Source organism: Thamnophis elegans, chromosome 2 (genome assembly GCF_009769535.1).
Source record: "Thamnophis elegans isolate rThaEle1 chromosome 2, rThaEle1.pri, whole genome shotgun sequence".
NCBI classification, from domain to species: Eukaryota; Metazoa; Chordata; class Lepidosauria; order Squamata; family Colubridae; genus Thamnophis; species Thamnophis elegans.
Window position 1 is genome coordinate 146,157,732 of NC_045542.1, and position 19,352 is coordinate 146,177,083.

The window sequence follows — 19,352 nt, forward strand, 5'->3', positions numbered from 1 at the left end:
TACTCCCTCTCCCCACCTAAAAGGAACTCTGTTCCAACTGCCAGTTGCCTTATATGAGTGTGGCCAGCATGTGACTCATCCGGCCTGTGGGCTGGGAGTTTAGACATTCTACTTCCCCTCCCCACATGAAAAGAACTCTGTTCCAACTGCCAGTTCCCGTATATTAACATGCTCTGATGCTAAGGATACACATTCCACATTACTTTTCAAGCTTTAAGTATCAATTTATGAAGCCTGATCACATAGTTTTGTAGCGAAGCTCGGGGGTCCGGCTAGTTCTAGAATATAACCTCATTGCCTCTTACCTACTTACAGCCATCTGGGGTGTGTATGTGTGTAGATATAGATACAGATAGATACAGATGTTTCCCTGAAAATAAGACCCTGTCCCGGAGTCCTTCGGGATTGGGTGGCCTATAAATCTATTAAATGAAATGAAATGAAATATTTTTTTTGCCACCAAAAAAAGGCACCAGGTCTTATTTTCAGGGTGATGTTGTCCACTGAATCACCTCACTTGTGCATATCGCCCCAGCCTCTTTTTTGCCATCAGAGGCCTTCAAGAAAGCCATTCCTGAAGGCCTCTGAAGCTGATAACAGAGCTCCGGATTGATCCAGAGTTCTGTTATCGGCTACAGAGGCCTTCAGGAAAGCCTTGCTGGCTGCAGCAAAAGAAATGGATTGAGGTGTGCGAGGCCTGCCTGCAACCGTCCATAGGTAAGTAATAGGGCAGCTTCAAACCCCCTCCCCCTACTCTAGCTTAATTTTTACCTGTGCACCCTGGAGTGGGCTGGGTCTTAATTAGGGCATATTTCGGGGGTAGTAGGGCTGATATTGGGCACGTGTAAAAATCAAGTTAGGGCTTACCATATTTTTCGGAGTATAAGATGCACCAAGGTTTTGAAGAGGCAATTTTTTAAAAAAAAGTAGGTAGGTAGATAGAGGGATAGAGAGGGAGAGAAAGAGAGGGAAATACAGTAGGTAGGTAGGGAGAGAGAGAGAATAGTTAGGTAGGTAGCTAGGTAGGTAGGTAGGTAGGTAGGTAGATAAAGGGATAGAGAGAGAGAAATAGAAAGAGAGGGAGAAATACAGTAGATAGGTAGGGAGAAAGAGAGTAGGTAGCTTGGTAGGTAGAGGGATAGAGAGAAAGAAATAGAGAGGGAGAGAAATACAGTAGATAGGGAGGGAGGGAGAAAGAGAGAGAGTGGGTATGTTGGTAGATGTTTCCAGGTGTATTTATCCATGTGCTAGAGAAGGAAATCACTGACAATCTGCAGCACCTTGTTTCTGCTGGCACTTTATCAATGTAATTTTCATCAATCAGTTAAAGAGCTTCCCAAAAGGGGGGAAAAAGTTTTTGCACTCTGCAAACCTCCCAAAAACGGCCTGTTTTTCGCGAAAACGGGCCCAGTTTTTTTTTTAAAAAGCATGAATAGCCTTGGGGGGGGGGGGCTTGCAGAGTTCTCCTGGGGGGATGAGCAAAAAATGACCCATATTTTGCTAAAACGGGCTTGTTTTTTATCAAAAGAATTGCATACATAGCCTTATGGAGGCTTATAGAGTGCTGCTGGGGGGGGGGGGGGGGAATGGCCCATTTGTTGCTCATTTCTGCACTCCCCAGCCCCCAGGAGCTCTCTGAAAGCCTGCATAAGAGTATGCACAGCAGTGGTGGGTTGCAGGCGGTACGCCCCGGTACGAGCGTACTGGAGCCAGCCCGGAGCACCGGATACTGTTCTGGTACGGGGCTCTGGAGGGCCCACCCGCCCACCTGAGCTCCTTACCAGTTTTTAAAGGCTTCTGCGCTTCCGCACAGGTGCATGGCACGTACAGTGCCTGCACGATGGTCCGCGGAGCAGCTGGAGCGTTGCGGAGGCACTAAGACTCGCGCACTGCGCGCGTCCATGAGGACGCCACCGGCTCCGTTCCAACCGGTATGGGAATTGAACCCCACCACTAATGCACGGCCATTTTAGGTGAAGGGGGCGTGGCTTCGTGAGGCAAAAAATGCTGTATTCGATGTATAAGATGCACCCAGATTTTCAGCCTCTTTTTGAGGAAAAAAGTTATGTCTTATACTCCGAAAAATACGGTATTTTCTGAGTAGGCTGTATTTTCAGGGAAATACGGTAGATACACCAGATTTTCTACTTCTTTCTCCAGGTGGTGGCTTCCATCATTGTTCAAGTGATAAGGGTGGAGGCTTCTGTGCATATGCTGATATCACATTGACTATAAAGGTAAGCAAAAAGTTTGATTCTTGATAGAAAATGCAAAACTGTCTCACATCTGCAAAATCAATAACTGATTTTGTTCTTAGTAATTTATGTAATGAAAATAATTTTCTTCTGCTTGGAGAGATCAGGAAATAAGATAACCCTTCTCTAAGGATGTACCTTTCCCCAAGGATTAAATTAACGTCTATATACTTCATTTCTTCCTGCAATATTATCTGACACAATTATCACAAGGTTATTTGACTGTGTTCACAGATCCTGGCTTGTTTTGGCTTAGCATAAAATTGAACTCAGTAATTGTAGCCTGTAACCTCTTGGTTCAGCATTGTGTATGAACTAAGCCAGCATAACTTGATCGACAAACGGGGTGGAAACCAAATTTTACAACACGAGTTAAGTTTCTGAGTGTGCTTATGATTAAGACTGAATGATTTTATTGGTAAGGGAAGGAGCCAGAGATAGTAACACAAAAGCCCCCCCCCCCAAATCTTGTACAGAATCCAACAAAATTTTGTACTATACACAAAAAAGCTCAAACAGCTCAACAGAGATGATTGAGGCAGTAACCCATGACCAATCCTGCTTGGTTAAGTTCATGCCTGTTTCTCTTGAGTTGTTCAGTTGCTAAATTGTGTCTTACTCTTTGCAACTCTAAGGACCATAGCACACTAGCGCCCTCCTCCCCGCACTCCACTGTTTCCCAGAGTTTGCCCAAATTCATGTTCATTCCGTTGATGACACTGTCTAACCATCACATCCTGTGCCATCCTCTTCTTTTACCTCCAATCTTTCCCAACATCGGGATCTTGTCCAGCGAGTCCTTTCTTCTCATTTGGTGGCCAAAGTATTTGCGTTTCAGCTTCAGTATCTGTCCTTCCAAAGAACAGTCAGGATTGATTACTTTTGGGATTTTTTCCTTTAGCTTTTTACAAACAATTGGGAATTGGTAAAGAGATGAGAAATAATACATATATTTATGGAGTTTATACAAAACATTGTTCATATATTAGAGTGTTTGAAACTTAACATGGTATATCGAAAGAAAGAAGATGTAACTTACAAACCGTAATTGAAAGATTAATACAACAAACTAAGCTTATCAATGTTAACTTGAGCAGGATGTGTGAACTAGATTCTTGAATAGATGACTAGGATGTTGCTTTTTCCCTGTGTGTTTTATGGATGAAAAGAAGTAAATTTCATTGCAAACTGTTTGAAATGATGGGAGTGTTTTCAAATGGATATTCTGTATTATAGTGATAAAATAAATAGCCCATGATATATGCCTTATATGACAAATTTCTCTAAAATGTTTATAGCAATGTTGTGCAAAATTTATGCTTTAATTTTGAATTTTTTTTTCTTTCCTATTTTTGATTTATTTTGCTCAGTTTTTATTTGAAAGAGTAGAAGGAGTTTCAAGGGCAACTATTATTGACTTGGATGCACATCAGGTGAGTGATGAAATTAAAATGTCCTGAGACATACTGTCATAAAGAAACTTAATTGCTCAACTGGAAGGTTCAGGATATTTTTACGAAGCAAAACTTAACAAGTAATGTTTAACGCAATATAGATATTCCTCAGTTAACTAGGCAATTGGGACCAGAATTGCTGTTGCTAATAAGCAGCCCGATCATAAAAAACAATGTCATGTGATAGGTGTTTTAATGATGGAAGTTCTGGCACTCCCAGTTACCATTATTAAGCAAATTACCACTCATTGTTCAATTCAATGTATTATTACAGTCATGGCCCAGAGACCAGAATAAAACCACTCCGTAAATATATAATTAAAAATTCTGGTATAAAATAATAAATAACTAAAATCTATGATAAACACCAGTCTGTCAATTATACACGGTCTAACTATACTAAAATTATAATCCATAAAATGTGTGGCCTGTTGTCAGTTTAATACTAAAAGGAAAAGGAATAAGCAGTGCAAATGGTTTGCGACATTTGTTATATAGCAAAGCATAACATTATTATGGTGGATTAGACATGTGTTTCTGACAAATCCCCTGTGCTGGCACGCTTATCATTAAGCAAATTACTTTAGTTGTTAAGCAAGGAAATCATGTGGTTACCGTTGGCAACCTCCTGCAGTTGATTTTGCCCATCAGAAACCATTAAAGGTTGCAGATGGTGATGGCTGGAACTCCAAGGTCACAAATTTGAAGTTGTTGAATAAGTGGTCATTAAGTGAGGACCACCTATAATTAATTGTCATCTCCAGGGAACTTAAAAATTGCAGACATTGAGTAAAAATGATCTTATAAAAGTGTCTTAAAGGTGAGAAGAAAAAATATAGGATGGAAAAACAGTAGTTCCCTATGCTTTGCCAAATTCATATTTGGGAAGAATGCTATATGTAGGTCTGAACATAGAAGCTGAACTAGAACAGTCTAATAATTCAAAATTATTAGAATTAACAATTAAGAGGAATCCTATAATAGGTGCTTGCTATAATTAATCTTGATATCAATATCAGTCCCACACAATCACATTCTGTTATATCACAATAAACAGCTAAAGTTGTTTTAACCTACATATTTAAAAAAAGAACCAAAGTCAACATGTTTTGGCCAAATTAATGAGTTTTTATTATTTCAACTTGTAGGGAAATGGACATGAAAGAGACTTCTTGGAAGATAGGAGAGTATATATTATGGATGTTTACAACAGGTATATTTATCCAGGAGATGGACTTGCTAAACGTAAGTAGATAGTGTGTTTGAAATTAATATGATCTAATTAGTGCAATCTAATTTGTAATCATGAAATTATTACACTCATAATTTAATATTATTCCCTGAGGAATGAAAGGCTGTAGGTAGTAAAATTTACTGCAATCTGTGGGGGTTACCTCTTAAGTAAATTCTGTAGATTTACACTGTAAATGTTTAGAAACCTATTTACCACAGTATATTTGAATGAAGTCAAAAACCAAAAATCCTATTCACAGAATAAACCATTAATGTTTACTTGTAAGGTTCAAAGAGGAGTTATTTATCATATTTTTCAGAGTATAAGACGCACCAGAGTATAAGACCCACCAAGGTTTTGAAGAGACAAACTAAAAAAAGAGGCAAACTAAAAAAAAACTCTGCAAACCTCTCAAAAATGGCCTGTTTTTTGCAAAAGCGGGCCCGTTTTTTTCATCAAAAAAGGGCTTTTAGGAAGCTTATAGAGTGCTCCTGGGGGCTGGGGGGGGCAAAATTGAGCAAAAACCTGTCTGTTTTTTGCTAATTTCTGCCCTCCTCAGCCCTCAGGAGCTCTTTGAAAGCCTCCTATGCATGGCCATTTTGGTGAAGGGGCGGAGTTTCGGGAGGCAAAAAATGCTGTATTTCATGTATAAGATGCACCCAGATTTTCAGCCTCTTTTTTGAGGAAAAAAGGTGCGTCTTATATTCTGAAAAATACGGTACATTATTTTAAATAGTTTCCTCCTAGATATGACTAAAGAGATGTGTATCCTTAGCGTCAAAAGCTGTTTTTTCTATTCTTATTCCTTATCTTTCCCACCACCTTTTAATTGTGTATAATCCTTGTAATTATTAGGAGCCATAAAACGGAGAGTTGAATTGGACTGGGGCACAGAAGACTTTGAATACCTTCAAAAAGTAAAAAAACACGTGGAAGGTGCACTGAATGAAATGAGACCTGACATTATTATCTACAACGCTGGAACTGATATTTTGGATGGTGATCCTCTGGGGGGCTTAGCTATTTCACCTGAGGTTTGTAGATCACAAAATATATGTTTATTAAAATACATTAGGATATAGGAGCTTGTCAGTATCTGAACTATGGCGCCCACCTCAGTATTCTGATATCCTATTACAGTAGCCCTACTTCACCTCCTGAGTTAATCTCATTTTTTATATTTCTTTTTCTTTGTTTCTACTCTCAACTATTGAATATTTTTATCTTGTGCTACGTACTCTATGTCCCCTCAATTATTGACTGGGGCTATGTAGTGCTCAAATTTTATTCCAAAAATATTATGAGAGCATGGGAACATAAGAAGGTACATTGTCTGCAACTCTTTAAAGCAGCTGTGTCTTTCTCCAGGATCCACACCTGTCCTTTGCGGTTAAGGCACACAGTCTTGTGGGGAAATGCAAGTGGTTTAAGGAGTTGCAGAAAGGCACTAAGCTTGTGTTGCTGCATTATTTAATTTAGATGTTATTCTCAGAATTCTGGTGATTTTCCTACTGCTTTGCCTGGAATGGTTCTGGGGAAAAAGTTTCACTGATAGCAGTTGTTATCTGTTAAACTTTTGCAAAGAAAGTGAGATCCTGTCTGCTTGATACAGAGAGAATTAAAAAAATGCTCAACATTTCATGCCAGATCTGATGTGATCCATCCTTACTGCCTCAATAATACACCTCATGTAGCTGCTGAAAGGACTTACTTTGACACACAGAATGCAGGAATTCAAGAATTCATTGTCAACTATTTGCTTCGTTGGCTGTTGATCAGCTCCTAGGTTTTTTTATTGGTAAACGGCTCACAAGTAATCACAGCTAGTAATATTTAATTCACAAAAGATATTGGTGTAAAGTACATGCAATATTGTAAAACTATGACCTGTACAGTTGATTGTTAGGAAATTCAATATTTGCTGTTTCAACTTTTGGTATTGTAAATTTCCAGGGCATTATCGAAAGAGACGAAATTGTGTTCAGAGCTGCTCGAAAGCACCAAATCCCTATCCTGATGGTGACCTCTGGGGGCTACCAGAAGACGACTGCCCGGATTATTGCTGATTCTCTTCTCAATTTGCACCAACTCGGGTTGATTGATCATGAGCTTGCAACTCGGGAGGCTGGAAGCACTAAGGTAGAACTAATGAGCAAGGAACATAAGGACAATCATCTGACATCTCAGTAAAGGAGGGGAATTTGGGATCCCTGCATAATACACAATTATAATTGTTTAATATTTAAACCATGAGATGAGCAATATCCCAAGTTCTCATAGAATTAATATACACTAATGGAGACTGATACTTAATAGTATCCTACTTGCTTTCCAAGGACAACCCTCATGAGGGTTGTCAACACAACTTCTTCCAGTTCTTTTAGATGCTGTTTTATGAACTTTACACTGCCCTGACATCTGGAATGAATTAGGCTTGCTGTGGTCTGAGTAGAGACATGAGCAGTACATTTTCTTACCTCACTTAATCTGGCTCTTCAAATAAGGTTCGCATTGTTTAAGGGAGGCAAGGATTTCTGAAAGTGATTACAAGAACATTTTGAAAGCTAGAGCAGAATTATTTTCTGGAGAACAGCCAGGATAATGGAAACATGAACAAAATGCAAAGCAAACTGAGTGTGCGTGTGTGCGTGTAGCATTATAATGTCTTCCAAATATTTTTAAATAAAATTCTAGTGGGAAAATGGAAATATTTAAATTCTTTATCAGAAAGGGAAGTCAGTATAAGTATCTTTTTGATCATCCGAAATATGATTATAATTCAAAACTACAGGCAAGGATAACACTGCTAGATTCAAATCTTTTCTTTTTTTCACACTCTTTCCAGAAGTATATAACAGAATAATGGTCTGTTTCTTATTTTCACTGAAGGTTTAGGATTATATGCGCTAAAATACCACAAATAAATGTAAGAGCTTATCACTGATTTAAAATACAACGCTAAGTAGTGCATAGATTGTAACAAAATGTATGAAGTGACATATATAAAGTAATTTGCACCAGATTTAACAGCAAAAAGATAAAACAGTTGTTACCACTTTTTCTAAAATGGTGCCTATAAAAAAATGCATGATTGAGGCATACTTGTTTGATAAAATCAAAGTTCTGTGTTGTAATATTCAATCATTATCTTTGATTATAGATCTCATTGATAATATGTATTTCTTTATAATGGTACATACAACTTTACTGAATTCTGAAGCCTGGAAACACTATAAATGTAAAGTAAAAATTTAAATGTTTTTGTTTTCAGTCACATTTCTAGAAAGTGTATAGATTTTTTGAGAGGGATAGGACATGCAAAGGTTACTTTTTAAATTGTAGAAAGCTATTCTATGTAAACATTAAGTGCTTTCTTTAAAATGGCGCTACCCTTTTCATTCAAAGTTGTTTTTTGAAGAAGTAGTTCCTAATAAGGGAAAACTTGTCTCTAGTCTCAGGAGCTTTTATTATTAGAGACGATTAATGGTCAGAAAATGAGAAGCAATGGAATTGATTTATATGTATGTCTACAGGTCCTATAGAACTTAAAGGCTCCTCCTGTAGTACACAAAATAACGGTGTAAAATTAATGGGGAAAAAATGATAGGAAAGGCAGTGGTGTGCCAAAGGATGCTAATTCTCAGTGGCCTTGATGTTTGCCAGAGTCTGTACATCAGCACTGAAACTGAAATGCAGTAAAAGCAGGCAGGCTGCAGATTCTAAAATATTCCAAGTTCCAAATAAGCATTTTCTCTTTGAAAATGAGAATTACAGTAGTTAGGTGATTAGTTAAACTTGTTCCAGTGTGCCCTGAAAAAAAGATAAACTATTGCAAAACAGAACAGAAAACAACCTGCCATAAATTTACTGGGATGATAAGAGCTGTGGTGGTGCAGTGGTTGGAATGCAGTATTGCAGGCTAATTCTGCTGACTGCCAGCAGTTCGAATCTCACCACCAGGCTCAAGGTTGACTCAGCCTTCCATCCTTCTAAGGTCAGTAAAATGAGGACCCAGATTGTTGGAGGCAATATGCTGACGCTGTAAACCACTTGGTGAGGACTATGAAGTGGTATATAAGTCTAAGTGCTATTACTATTGCTATCTTGAATTTGGAATGAGTTGCGCAGTGGTGAAATTCAGTCAGTCCGCACCTATTTGGAAGAATCGGTTGTTAATTTTCTAAGCAGTTCGGAGAACCGGTTGCTGGAAGAAATCTTATTTTGTTTTTTCCACTTTACAGGGCTAATCCTGTAAAGAAGGCAGGAAGGAAACATTCTGGTGTTGTTTCTAGCCTAATCTTTATTGCTCTGCATATAGAAACTGCCTCTTTGGTTAACCCTTATTACATTTTAACAGCTTATGTGAAGTGCCCATTGACCTGAATGACATTGAGTTGGCCACGCCCACACAGTCACATGAGCCACACCTATCCAGCTGGTCATTAGGACAGAGAACCAGTGGTTAAATTATTTGAATCCCACCAATGGTGTAGTGGGAAACAGATACATGTCTTGTGCCTGAACTTCCACCATAGCAGCCATTCCTGCAGTCATTCTATGAAATCACCTGCAATGCTTTTGAAATTGCCAATAAATTCCCTAGCCTGAAAAGATTGTCTGTTCCTGAAATACAAAATCATATACATCCCAGTGCATTCAATAGGCTAAATTAGCTATTTTGCAGAACAAGCAACATGGCAACTGAAGTGCATCCTTTGGTAATAAACTACCCAGGTTCAGGTTCATAGATACAGTGCTTATATAGCATGGTCATGGAATGTCAATCTTTTTCAAGGGTTAGAATAAATGGCTTGCAGGGCTTGAGAAATAATGTAATAGAGCAATTCAAACTGAGTTAATATTAAATCTCAACCCGAGGTACGTTGTTATAGAAAGAATTCAAATGTGCTAGGAATTATTTTCATTTAAGTAAACTTGATGCTCTGGATTAATATTAAATGGCAATATTATCTTTAAAAAAGCACTTTCCTCTAGTGTTTAAAACACTTAAGAACTGAGATGTATTTTTTACATGGTCTAATGTATTTTAGAGTTGTTATATGAAATAATTTTTTTACTGTTTACATTTGTATTAATTTCAATCACTGTAATATGTGCTAAATGTTTAATTTTATTTATGGATAAAATTAAAATATTGTTAATTTTTCTCATCTTCCTCACTTTTTCAAACATGCACAGTAATTGCAGTCACATTTTTAAAAATGGGGTTTATTTTTAAAATTGTTTTTAAGAAAGAGTTTAATACTAATTTGGGGCGCTTTTAGTCTGTGTATGCTTATTAGGATATAAGTTGCCATAAAGTTACTTCTATTGTAAGTATATTGTCATTCATGGACAGAGAACTTACTCCTCAAATGATTTTGTGGTGTGTGTGTGTGTGTGTGTGTGCGCGCGCGCGTGCGCGCACTCTGATGATCCGGCACATGGACCTCACAAAGACCAGGAAAACTTTAAAAACATTGCTAGACCAGTGATGGCTAACCTTTTTGTCCCAAGTGCTAGTCATAAATACAAGTGCCAATGCACTAATCATAAATCTCATTTTTTATTGCTGCTGTAACTTTGAATAGTTGCTAAATGAATGGTTGCAAGTTGAGGACTACTGGTATAGAAATAGTCCTACTGGAAGTTAATTTATTCTGCACCTCTTTCATGGAGCTTAGACAGTTAAATCATTTCTTATTTCTATGGACTATGTCCATTATATTATAAGAACAACCCCACTTCTGAGTAGGATCACCTGCCCTTTGGGAAGATGTTGTTGTTGTAATGAATACAACAACAACATCTTCCCAAAGGGCAGGTGAGCCATCACTATTTCAGGAGGCAGTGAGCCTCCTAGTTTAAAGTGCTTTACACTGAGAAATGCTTCTTTTCTTCTTCTTCTGAACCTACCTTCTCTACATTTCCTTAAGTGCCACATTTCTATTGTGTTGAGAAAGGTAGAATAATCTGACAGTTGATCCCATCTCCATCAATTTACATCCTGCGGTGGCACAGTGGGTAGAATGCAGTACTGCAGGCTACTTTTGCCGACTGCCAGTTGCCTGCAATTTGGCAGTTCAAAACTCACCAGGCTCAAGGTTGACTCAGCCTACCATCCTTCCGAAGTGGGTAAAATGAAGACCCAGATTGTTGGGGAACAATAGGCTGATGCTGTAAACCACTTAGGGCTGTAAAACACTGTGAAGTGGTATAGAAGTCTAAATGCTATTAGTACATACAACATGCATACCCAGACACACAGAAGCATGGAACAGTCAAGCGTCAAGTGTAAAATGTTTTGACGTGCAAACAAGTGGACACAATAATACTTTTAAAATATGAAATGTCTGAGATATAAAGAAGGTCAAAACACCTCAACATTCTGTCCCGGCAATCCAAAAGAAAGAAAATACTTGCTTCTCTGTGTTCTGTACCTATTTGTACATAAATCTGCATAATTGTTTTATGACACATTTGTTGTTTTAGACATAAAAGACCCTTCAACTGAATCTTGCACTAAGAAACCTTCACCAAGATGGGCTTTGATATCTAAAGGAACAGCTGAGAGGAACATCCCCCTCCCCCGCGCAAAAATACTGCCTTTATCTGACATGATCCATCAATAAAGTTACTTCTTTTACTCATTTGGCTATGCCCTGGGCTTGTTCTCAGTATTGACACATTATTTCCCATGGAAGGAAATAAGTCACTCTATCTTGCATTTGTCCTAAGACCTAAGGAGTTAATTTTTTATATATGTGAAGTATCTGGGGGTGCCCTTGAAAAATATTCGGAAGCTTCCATTTGGTTCAAAATATGCAGCCCACGTGGTTTTGTGCAAGTCAGGATTTGCATGTGTCACATCTCTTGCAGGAAATCAGCATTGATTGCCCATTTGCTTCCGGGTCCACTTCAAGGCGCTGGTTGTCACCTTTAAAATCCTAGGTGGCCTGGGGGAAGGTGATTTCAAGGACTCACTTACATCCACCAAACACACCCACCAGAGTGGAAAGGCAGGGGATGTTATGGATACTCTCTCTTAAGGAGGTCCACCTAGTGGGACAAAGAAGGGTCTTCTTCGTAGTAGCTGCCACATCCTTGGAAAGGTAAGACTAGCTCCCACTTTGACAGTATGAAGGCCATGGATATGGTTTTGCCAGTAGGCCTGGGAACCCCAGGATGGTATGAAGCCCATCAAATGGTTTGGCTTATTACATAGAGGTGGGGGTTCATTGGGTTTTGTATTTGGGATTTTACTTCCACAAGCTATCCAATCACTATGAGTTAGGTGGCCATATAAATTTTCTTCATAACAAACAAAATCAAATCAATCATCTATCCATCCATCCATCCATCATCTATATTATTTATCTAATGCAACATCAAAATTGAGCCGCTGTCCCATTTTTAAAAATAATGTAAAACATTTCCCTTACTACATATGAAATGAAGCAGTGAAATGAAGACAGCCAGGCTCTTTAAAACTGGTTGCTAAAAATATCACGATTCTCATTAGCATTATGACCTAATTCTCCAATTTTAGTTATGCTCTTTCCAAGGGATTTTCTATGTCCTCCTTAAAATGCAATACCCAGAACCAGCATATTATTGTGGATGCAATTTGATCAATACAATTATGTTAATGCTGATTATGGTACTAATATTGTTCCATTGCATTTCCCTTTCCTTGCTGCTCATGTCTGATTTGTGATTCACCAATAGCAATTCTTTTTGAGTACTGTTGTTCAGTATGTCATCCTGTCCACTTGCCTCTGTATGCACGGCTTAGATTTTTCCTATCCAAATGTTGGACTTTGCATTTGTCCCCATTGAAATTCATCTTGCTGGTTCCTCCCTAACCACAAGAAGCTGCTGCTTGAATGCAGCCTGTTTGCAAAGGAATGTTTAGGCTCTTGGTATCTGTTTACCTTTTAGCACAACACAATTTCAGGTAAAACAAAATTTCCAACTCTACATGGAGCAGTCAGGAATTAAGGATGATCCTTCAAAGGCCATATGTAAAGCCTACAGATGTTAAGAGATGCTGGTGACCAAGTTCTCTTAAGGGAATGTACATACTACACCTCAACTCCATGTGTTCCCAGAGAAAATTTTCCATTCAGTACAAAATCAGCAGCAGAAGAGATTTTCCCAAAAGATAAGTCAGCTTTCTACCCAGTGAAGCAAACTAAGGTGCTGGTTATCACCTTTAAAGCCCTACATGGCCTAGGACCCGGATATCTGCGAGACAGTCTTCTGCCACATACTTCCCAACAACCGATAAGATCGCACAGAGGCCTTCTCCGGGTGCCGTCAGCCAGACAATGTCGGCTGGCAACTACCCGGGGAGGGCCTTCTCTGTAGCCGCTCCGACCCTCTGGAATAAACTGCCCCCAGAGATCCGGACCCTACCCACTCTCATGGCCTTCCGTAAGGCTCTTAAGACCTGGCTATTCCGGCAGGCCTCGGGCTGTTGAACTCACGATTGAGTTCCAGCCCCAATTAGACTGGGTGTATGTTGTGGTCTTTTTAATCTATGTTTCTGTGTTTTTAACTTCTATTTTTAAATGTATTGTTGTAAGCCGCCCAGAGTCCTTTGGGATTGGGCGGCCTATAAATTTATTAAACATCAACACATCAAACATTTATCCTTAAAAATGATTTTGACTCTATAAGAAAATCAGGTCTTCTAGAGAGAGGTCAGTGTAAGAAACTTTGGTAAGTAAAAATGCAGATAAAAGTTAATGTTCAACTCTGGATTATAACTTGAAACAGAATTTTTATAAGTTGTACTTTTGGCATGCAATACCTGCTAAAATTGTCAAACATGTGTCAAATGTTGGAAATGTACACAATCTGAAAGCACTTTTTATCACCTGATGGGCATGTAAGAAAGCTAAGACTTTATTGGAGTCAGATATGTAATTTAACTCAGAGAATTCTTAACCTGAATGTATAAATAAAGTCAGAGGCTTTTCTTTTAAGGTTTGATGGATAAACAGGTAAGAAAAAAACATGGTTCTTTGTTCTTATAGAAGACAACAGCAGCAAGGCTTCTCTTAGGCGCAGAGATGGAAGGACTTATATACCACAATAGAAGAAAGGTGAAATTAATGTAGTTGGTGGAGATGACAAAAAACTGATTTGATTAAAGAAAACTCATCTAGCTTCATTTCTATACTTGGAGATCACTCCTGGATTTTTGGGTTGAAACTGAAAAAATGCCCCCCTAATCTTAGGTACTGATGATTAGACTACTTTAGGATTTAAGAAGTTACAACTCAGGAGTTACTTTTTTATATACTCTTTTCCTGTGTCTGATTTTGCTTTTTCCCTAGCCTCCCCATTTTTAAATTTTTTTCTCTTTGCTTTTTGTATATTTTTTTCCTGAAAGGTAATAATTCAATTCAATGATTACCAATTACTAGTTATTGGATTTCAGTCTGTTATTATTGGAATGTATATTTGAATGGATCAAATGTATTTTTTAGAATTCCATGGTATTGGAATGCTAAATTTCAGGATGGGCCCCTGAGCACATTCCTAGTGTTACTTTAAGGGTGAAAGCAGGTGACTATGACTATTACTGAACTGATTTCCAGCTTGCAGGAACATAAAAATGACCTGTTGGCCATGATGTGTTTTTTTACATACTTAAAAAAATCACCTAAATGAAAACCTTGTTATCAAACCTAACTCTTTGTTATGGAATAGATAAGGTGAAGAGAGGGCTCGTTATGCAGGGGCTTGAAACTTCAAGTAACTAAAAGTCATTCTCCAAAATCTAAAGGAGCAAAAAACAAAACAATGTTGTAATACTTCTATCAGATTTCATTACCCGCTTGCTTGTACACACTCTTTGTAAGAGTCACTGATAAAATATGACTAAAATAAGAAAAAATGCTACAAGGATTAGACCAATCCTTTGTTAGTGATAGCTTACCATAATTATTCTTTCTCTCAGCAGGATTACAGTACTTCTTTATTGCTCTGATTTTATCCACCAAAGTCAAGTTTATTTTCTTAAACATAAGCTAGATTTCTCACTCTTTTATTAATATCTTCAAAAAATAAAATAAAATATGGTCAAGGGAACCATCCATTCGACTTTATTTAGAAAAAAATAAAATTCTGTCTACAGAACACTAAAGCTAGGAAAAAACACACAAAAGTCCATTATTGAACAACAAAATTAGGTTTCACATTTACTCATGCAAGCTGTCAGGAATTTTTATACAATTCTGATGGGAATGAATGCAGCATAGATTTCCATTATTTGGTTGCATGAAAACAATACAGAAAAGCTTTGACATTAAAAATAAATTAAAAACTTTACAAAAGATGTTAAATAATTTAGTAACTATGATTTAAATTTGCAAAACATACATTTTTACACCGTTGTCAGAATCCTAAAAGCCTAGACAATAAGTTTACTGCAACAGAATAAGGCAATATATGAGAAATGGTTCTCACAGTATATTATATATACATTTTGGAAATAAGAACATGTCACGAAGTTTCTAAGTACAATTTGAATCATTAGATTTTTTTTTTAAAAAAAAAGTTAAAATGCCAACTTTGCTGGGAAATATGAAGACTATCTTCTCTATTTCCAAATAACATGGATATTAAAGTGTCCTGAATACTGAAACCAGGCCATCTATAAAACTTTCATTAAAAAAAACACTTAGTAATTATCATTAACTGCAGCAAGTTAACTATTGCTTAAAATGCGTTTCTTTTCACTGCTTAAAATGAAACCTTAAATTCATTCTGATTCCAGAAAAACTGTCTGCAATTTTAGTAAGTTTTATGGAATGATAGGTTTAACCAAAATACAACAAAAAATTAAAAAAATTGTTTTCACAATAAAAATCAGTAGGGAACATAGCAATGGATTCAGTTAACATGGGATATGTTGGTTGAATCATGAACTTTATACAAACACACCTGAACTACAATGATTGATGAACTCAGGAACAACTCTTTTTATAACTCTGGAAATAAATTTCTGTATTTTATCATATATATGCTAATTACAGTGTTTTATGACAAACTCTTGACTACAAGATACAGGGCTTGAAGTAAGACCATGAGAAATAGTTTTACCTTAGACTAACTTGTGATTGTTTTAAAGTTTCTCTCCATGACCCTCATCTAGGGCTACTAAGGGTCTTACCTATATTTGACTTTAAACAAGCATTTGAAAAAAAAAACATGCTTATGTTACACGTCTACTTCCCTTCAGGACACCTTTAATAAAGAGAGGGTGCAAAATATACTACGCAAGAGATTTCACCATCAGGGAAGCAGCCCCATCATCCCCTCATTCGCTGAGAGGCCTGTTGGTAATGGTGACTAGGCCCAAGTAATTCATTCTCACAACTTGATATTGTTCTCCCTTCCTTCCCTCTTTCTAAAAGACTAGGATGAATCAGCAGGTGAATTATTCAGAAAGAGTAGCAGCAGCAGCATTATCTGCTAGAATGTAGTTGCCTCCTTGAATTTGCCCACTTCCCTTTGGGTCACTTGTGGAGAAAGAAATCGAAGGCAGAATTCAGGGTAATCAAGTAAGAGAACTGCCCTTCTGCAAGGAACCTTCTTCTGTCCAAAGGGAGATGCCAAAGCCATAAGGAGGTATGGATATGTTTTTGCACTTCTTTCAGGAAGCCCCAGGGCCTAAGCCTTTCTGCTGTGTGGCCTATATCTTGCTACACATTTCCCTCAGAAAGTGGAAAGCAAGCAGAAAAAGCGAGGAGAGAAGAATAGAAGAGATTGCGGTTTACAGTGTTTTTCCTCCCCTGGTTGTTGGCTAATACTTCAAGTACTAGTTATTTCATTATTAAGGACCCTTAACTGTTTAGTACATAACTCTAAGGAACAATTCCAGTACTGTTGCAAATTTTCTGTTTGAAAATATGATTTAGTACAAAGCAAACAAGGAACCGCACTCATGTGCTTACACACACAAAGACACTCCCCCTTTCTCTGGCCAAATTGTCTGAATTGGCGCTTGCTAGGGTATTTTTAATACTCTTTGCTTATAACCCAGAATTATAAAGGGGAGCTGCAGTCTAACCCATCTGGAAGGCAAAAGGCTGCTTTAAGCTAACCAGAATTCATTTCCACAGCTTTGTCTCTCCCTCACAAATTCCTATTAAAAGAAGTTCCGGGTGTTACAGTATAAGCAGCTATTTGGGCACATGTTGCACAACCCAAAGCTGAATTCTGCTTTTTCATACAGTAGTCCAGTACAAGTCAAAGGGTATGACTGAGAATAGAGTTCTAACCTGATGCTTCCCTATTTAGCTAAGGCAGCACTAGTTCTGTCCTATATCAAGTTGGCCTCCATCATACCGAGGATAAAAATACTGTAGGGCCAAACCGATCTAACCTTCTCATGGCATGGGCGCACAAAGCTATGGTGTTCTCAGCCTTATGTTTCATGAGAAGTTCTAGTTATGGTTAAGTAATTGAGGCACTCCTTCTATAGTTTATTTTCAAGTAACCCAGAGGTTGCGGTTGAAGAGTAGAGGAGCTGCTTTATACAGTACCCTAATGTCCCAGGTTGACTCCCTGGAATCTCCAGTAAAACTGATAAGGACACAATGAGGAATGCTGCCAGTCCATGTTGATAATACTGAATAAGATGGAAAATATTCTGAATTAATAAAGGCAGCTTTCTAGATTCCTCTCTATTTGTCCCCTATGCACAAAATACACAGTAAAGGTAGTAAGAGATGCGAATCGTCATCATTTGTAGAAGTAATGCTTGTGTTCAAATATTTGGCAAAACCTTTAGAAATAGATCAATTAATGCATATCAGTCATGTGACCAACAACTGACCAAGAGGGATACTTCCTGCATCTCAAACATGTCCCAAAATCAAATGTGTCCCAAAATGTTAATTTTTAAGGAAAATTAACATGTGTTAATATAACATAATTACTAAGGTATTTTACCTAGAAGAATGCTTGCTTGCAGGATGGTTTCCCATTAACCGTTTAGAATATAAAGTATATTATTTTGTGTAAGAACACTTATATTGTGCTGCAATGCATTCTATAACGTATTTAAAAGGAGGTTACTTTTGAATTAAGGAAGCGGCTGTTTCCCCAAAACAGAAAGTTTGCAATGCAAAAGCTTAGTTACTTTAATTTACAACAGGCATAAATAAGTTGATGCTAACATGCATATGACAAAGAAGGGGTGGGGGAGGCAGAAGAGGAAATATCCATCAAAGAAATATGAACGTTCATTGTGTTTTATCAAAACTCTATACTTAAAAGTAAAGCTAGATTTAGTATACCATTAGAATGGTAGTGAAAGGTGTTACTTTTAATGGCAGATTACTTTATAGTCATAATCCCTATCTATTTTTTAAAATTCTACTATTCATACAGCATTGATTTCCATTTAAGAACAAAAATACTGGCTCCTAAAAGGAGGCTGACTTTTTAGAAAGCTAAAAATTCTAAATTATGTAATTTACCTAGTAAAATATATATTGAATTAAGCATTTAAATTATAAATATACTATCTACAAAACAATTAATTAGTGGAGAGTGGTCATTCAACTGGCTCTAAGTAAAATCATGCTTTTTAAAAAAATCCAAAGATATAACTTTAAAAATCAACAGGAGTACACTCGCATTAAAATTTAGCATGTTGCTGTTCAGGCTTTCAATGGGCATGATTATTTCCCTTCTAATATATCTATCTATTCCATGAAAGCATATTGCAAAACAAAAAACAACAAAACACCACCTACAGCTGATACTATGTTTTGGTGCATGTTTTGGAGACGATCACCTTAAATTACATCATGCTAAACCTGAAACACTTAATTGCACCCTATAAACCAAATCCCAAAGACATAAGGAACATTGATCAAATGCAGTTCGATTTTATATGCATTGTCAAATTATAAGGTTTTATAATGCTTGGGGTAGGCAAAGCACTAAATTTGCCGATCCCAAGCATCATAAAGAATTTGCAAACGGTCACAATACAATCTTATTATTCAAGATATAAGGAGCAGTACAGTGAAAAGGGCCTACACATTACTCTTAATTCATTTGATCAGTGAGATGCAAAAAGATTGTGCAATCAACCCACACTGCAAACAGGACCACTCTTACAACAAATCAAAGGGACCACTCTTGTTATATTCTGAAATGGATAAAAAGAGTGATCTGGTTTTTATACAATCTTGTTTTTCATGGAATGCTTAAAAGGGCAATATAAAAATGAGAACTAATTCAAGGAATGTAGGGGGAAAACTGGTCCATTAATGCTCTAATTCAGTAGTTTAATAAGGGATGATCATATGAGAAACCTTACTCAACCATACTTTAATAGAATAACTCTTGAAAATTGTATTAGCTCCAACAGCACACTAC

The 19,352-nt window shown here is 37.4% G+C and overlaps 1 protein-coding gene across 2 annotated transcripts in view; it reads left to right on the plus strand.

The window, feature by feature from the left end:
• The window catches only part of HDAC11 (histone deacetylase 11), an 18,865-nt gene extending 10,116 nt beyond the window's left edge, over positions 1–8,749 (plus strand). For both annotated transcript variants that reach the window (XM_032209072.1, XM_032209073.1), the window contains 5 exons: positions 2,161–2,237; positions 3,626–3,688; positions 4,858–4,954; positions 5,799–5,977; positions 6,897–8,749. In XM_032209072.1, coding sequence (XP_032064963.1) covers positions 2,161–2,237; positions 3,626–3,688; positions 4,858–4,954; positions 5,799–5,977; positions 6,897–7,133 — 653 coding nt within the window. In that variant the 3' untranslated portion in view covers positions 7,134–8,749. The remainder of the gene's footprint in view (positions 1–2,160; positions 2,238–3,625; positions 3,689–4,857; positions 4,955–5,798; positions 5,978–6,896) is intronic.
• Positions 8,750–19,352: the final 10,603 nt, after the last annotated feature.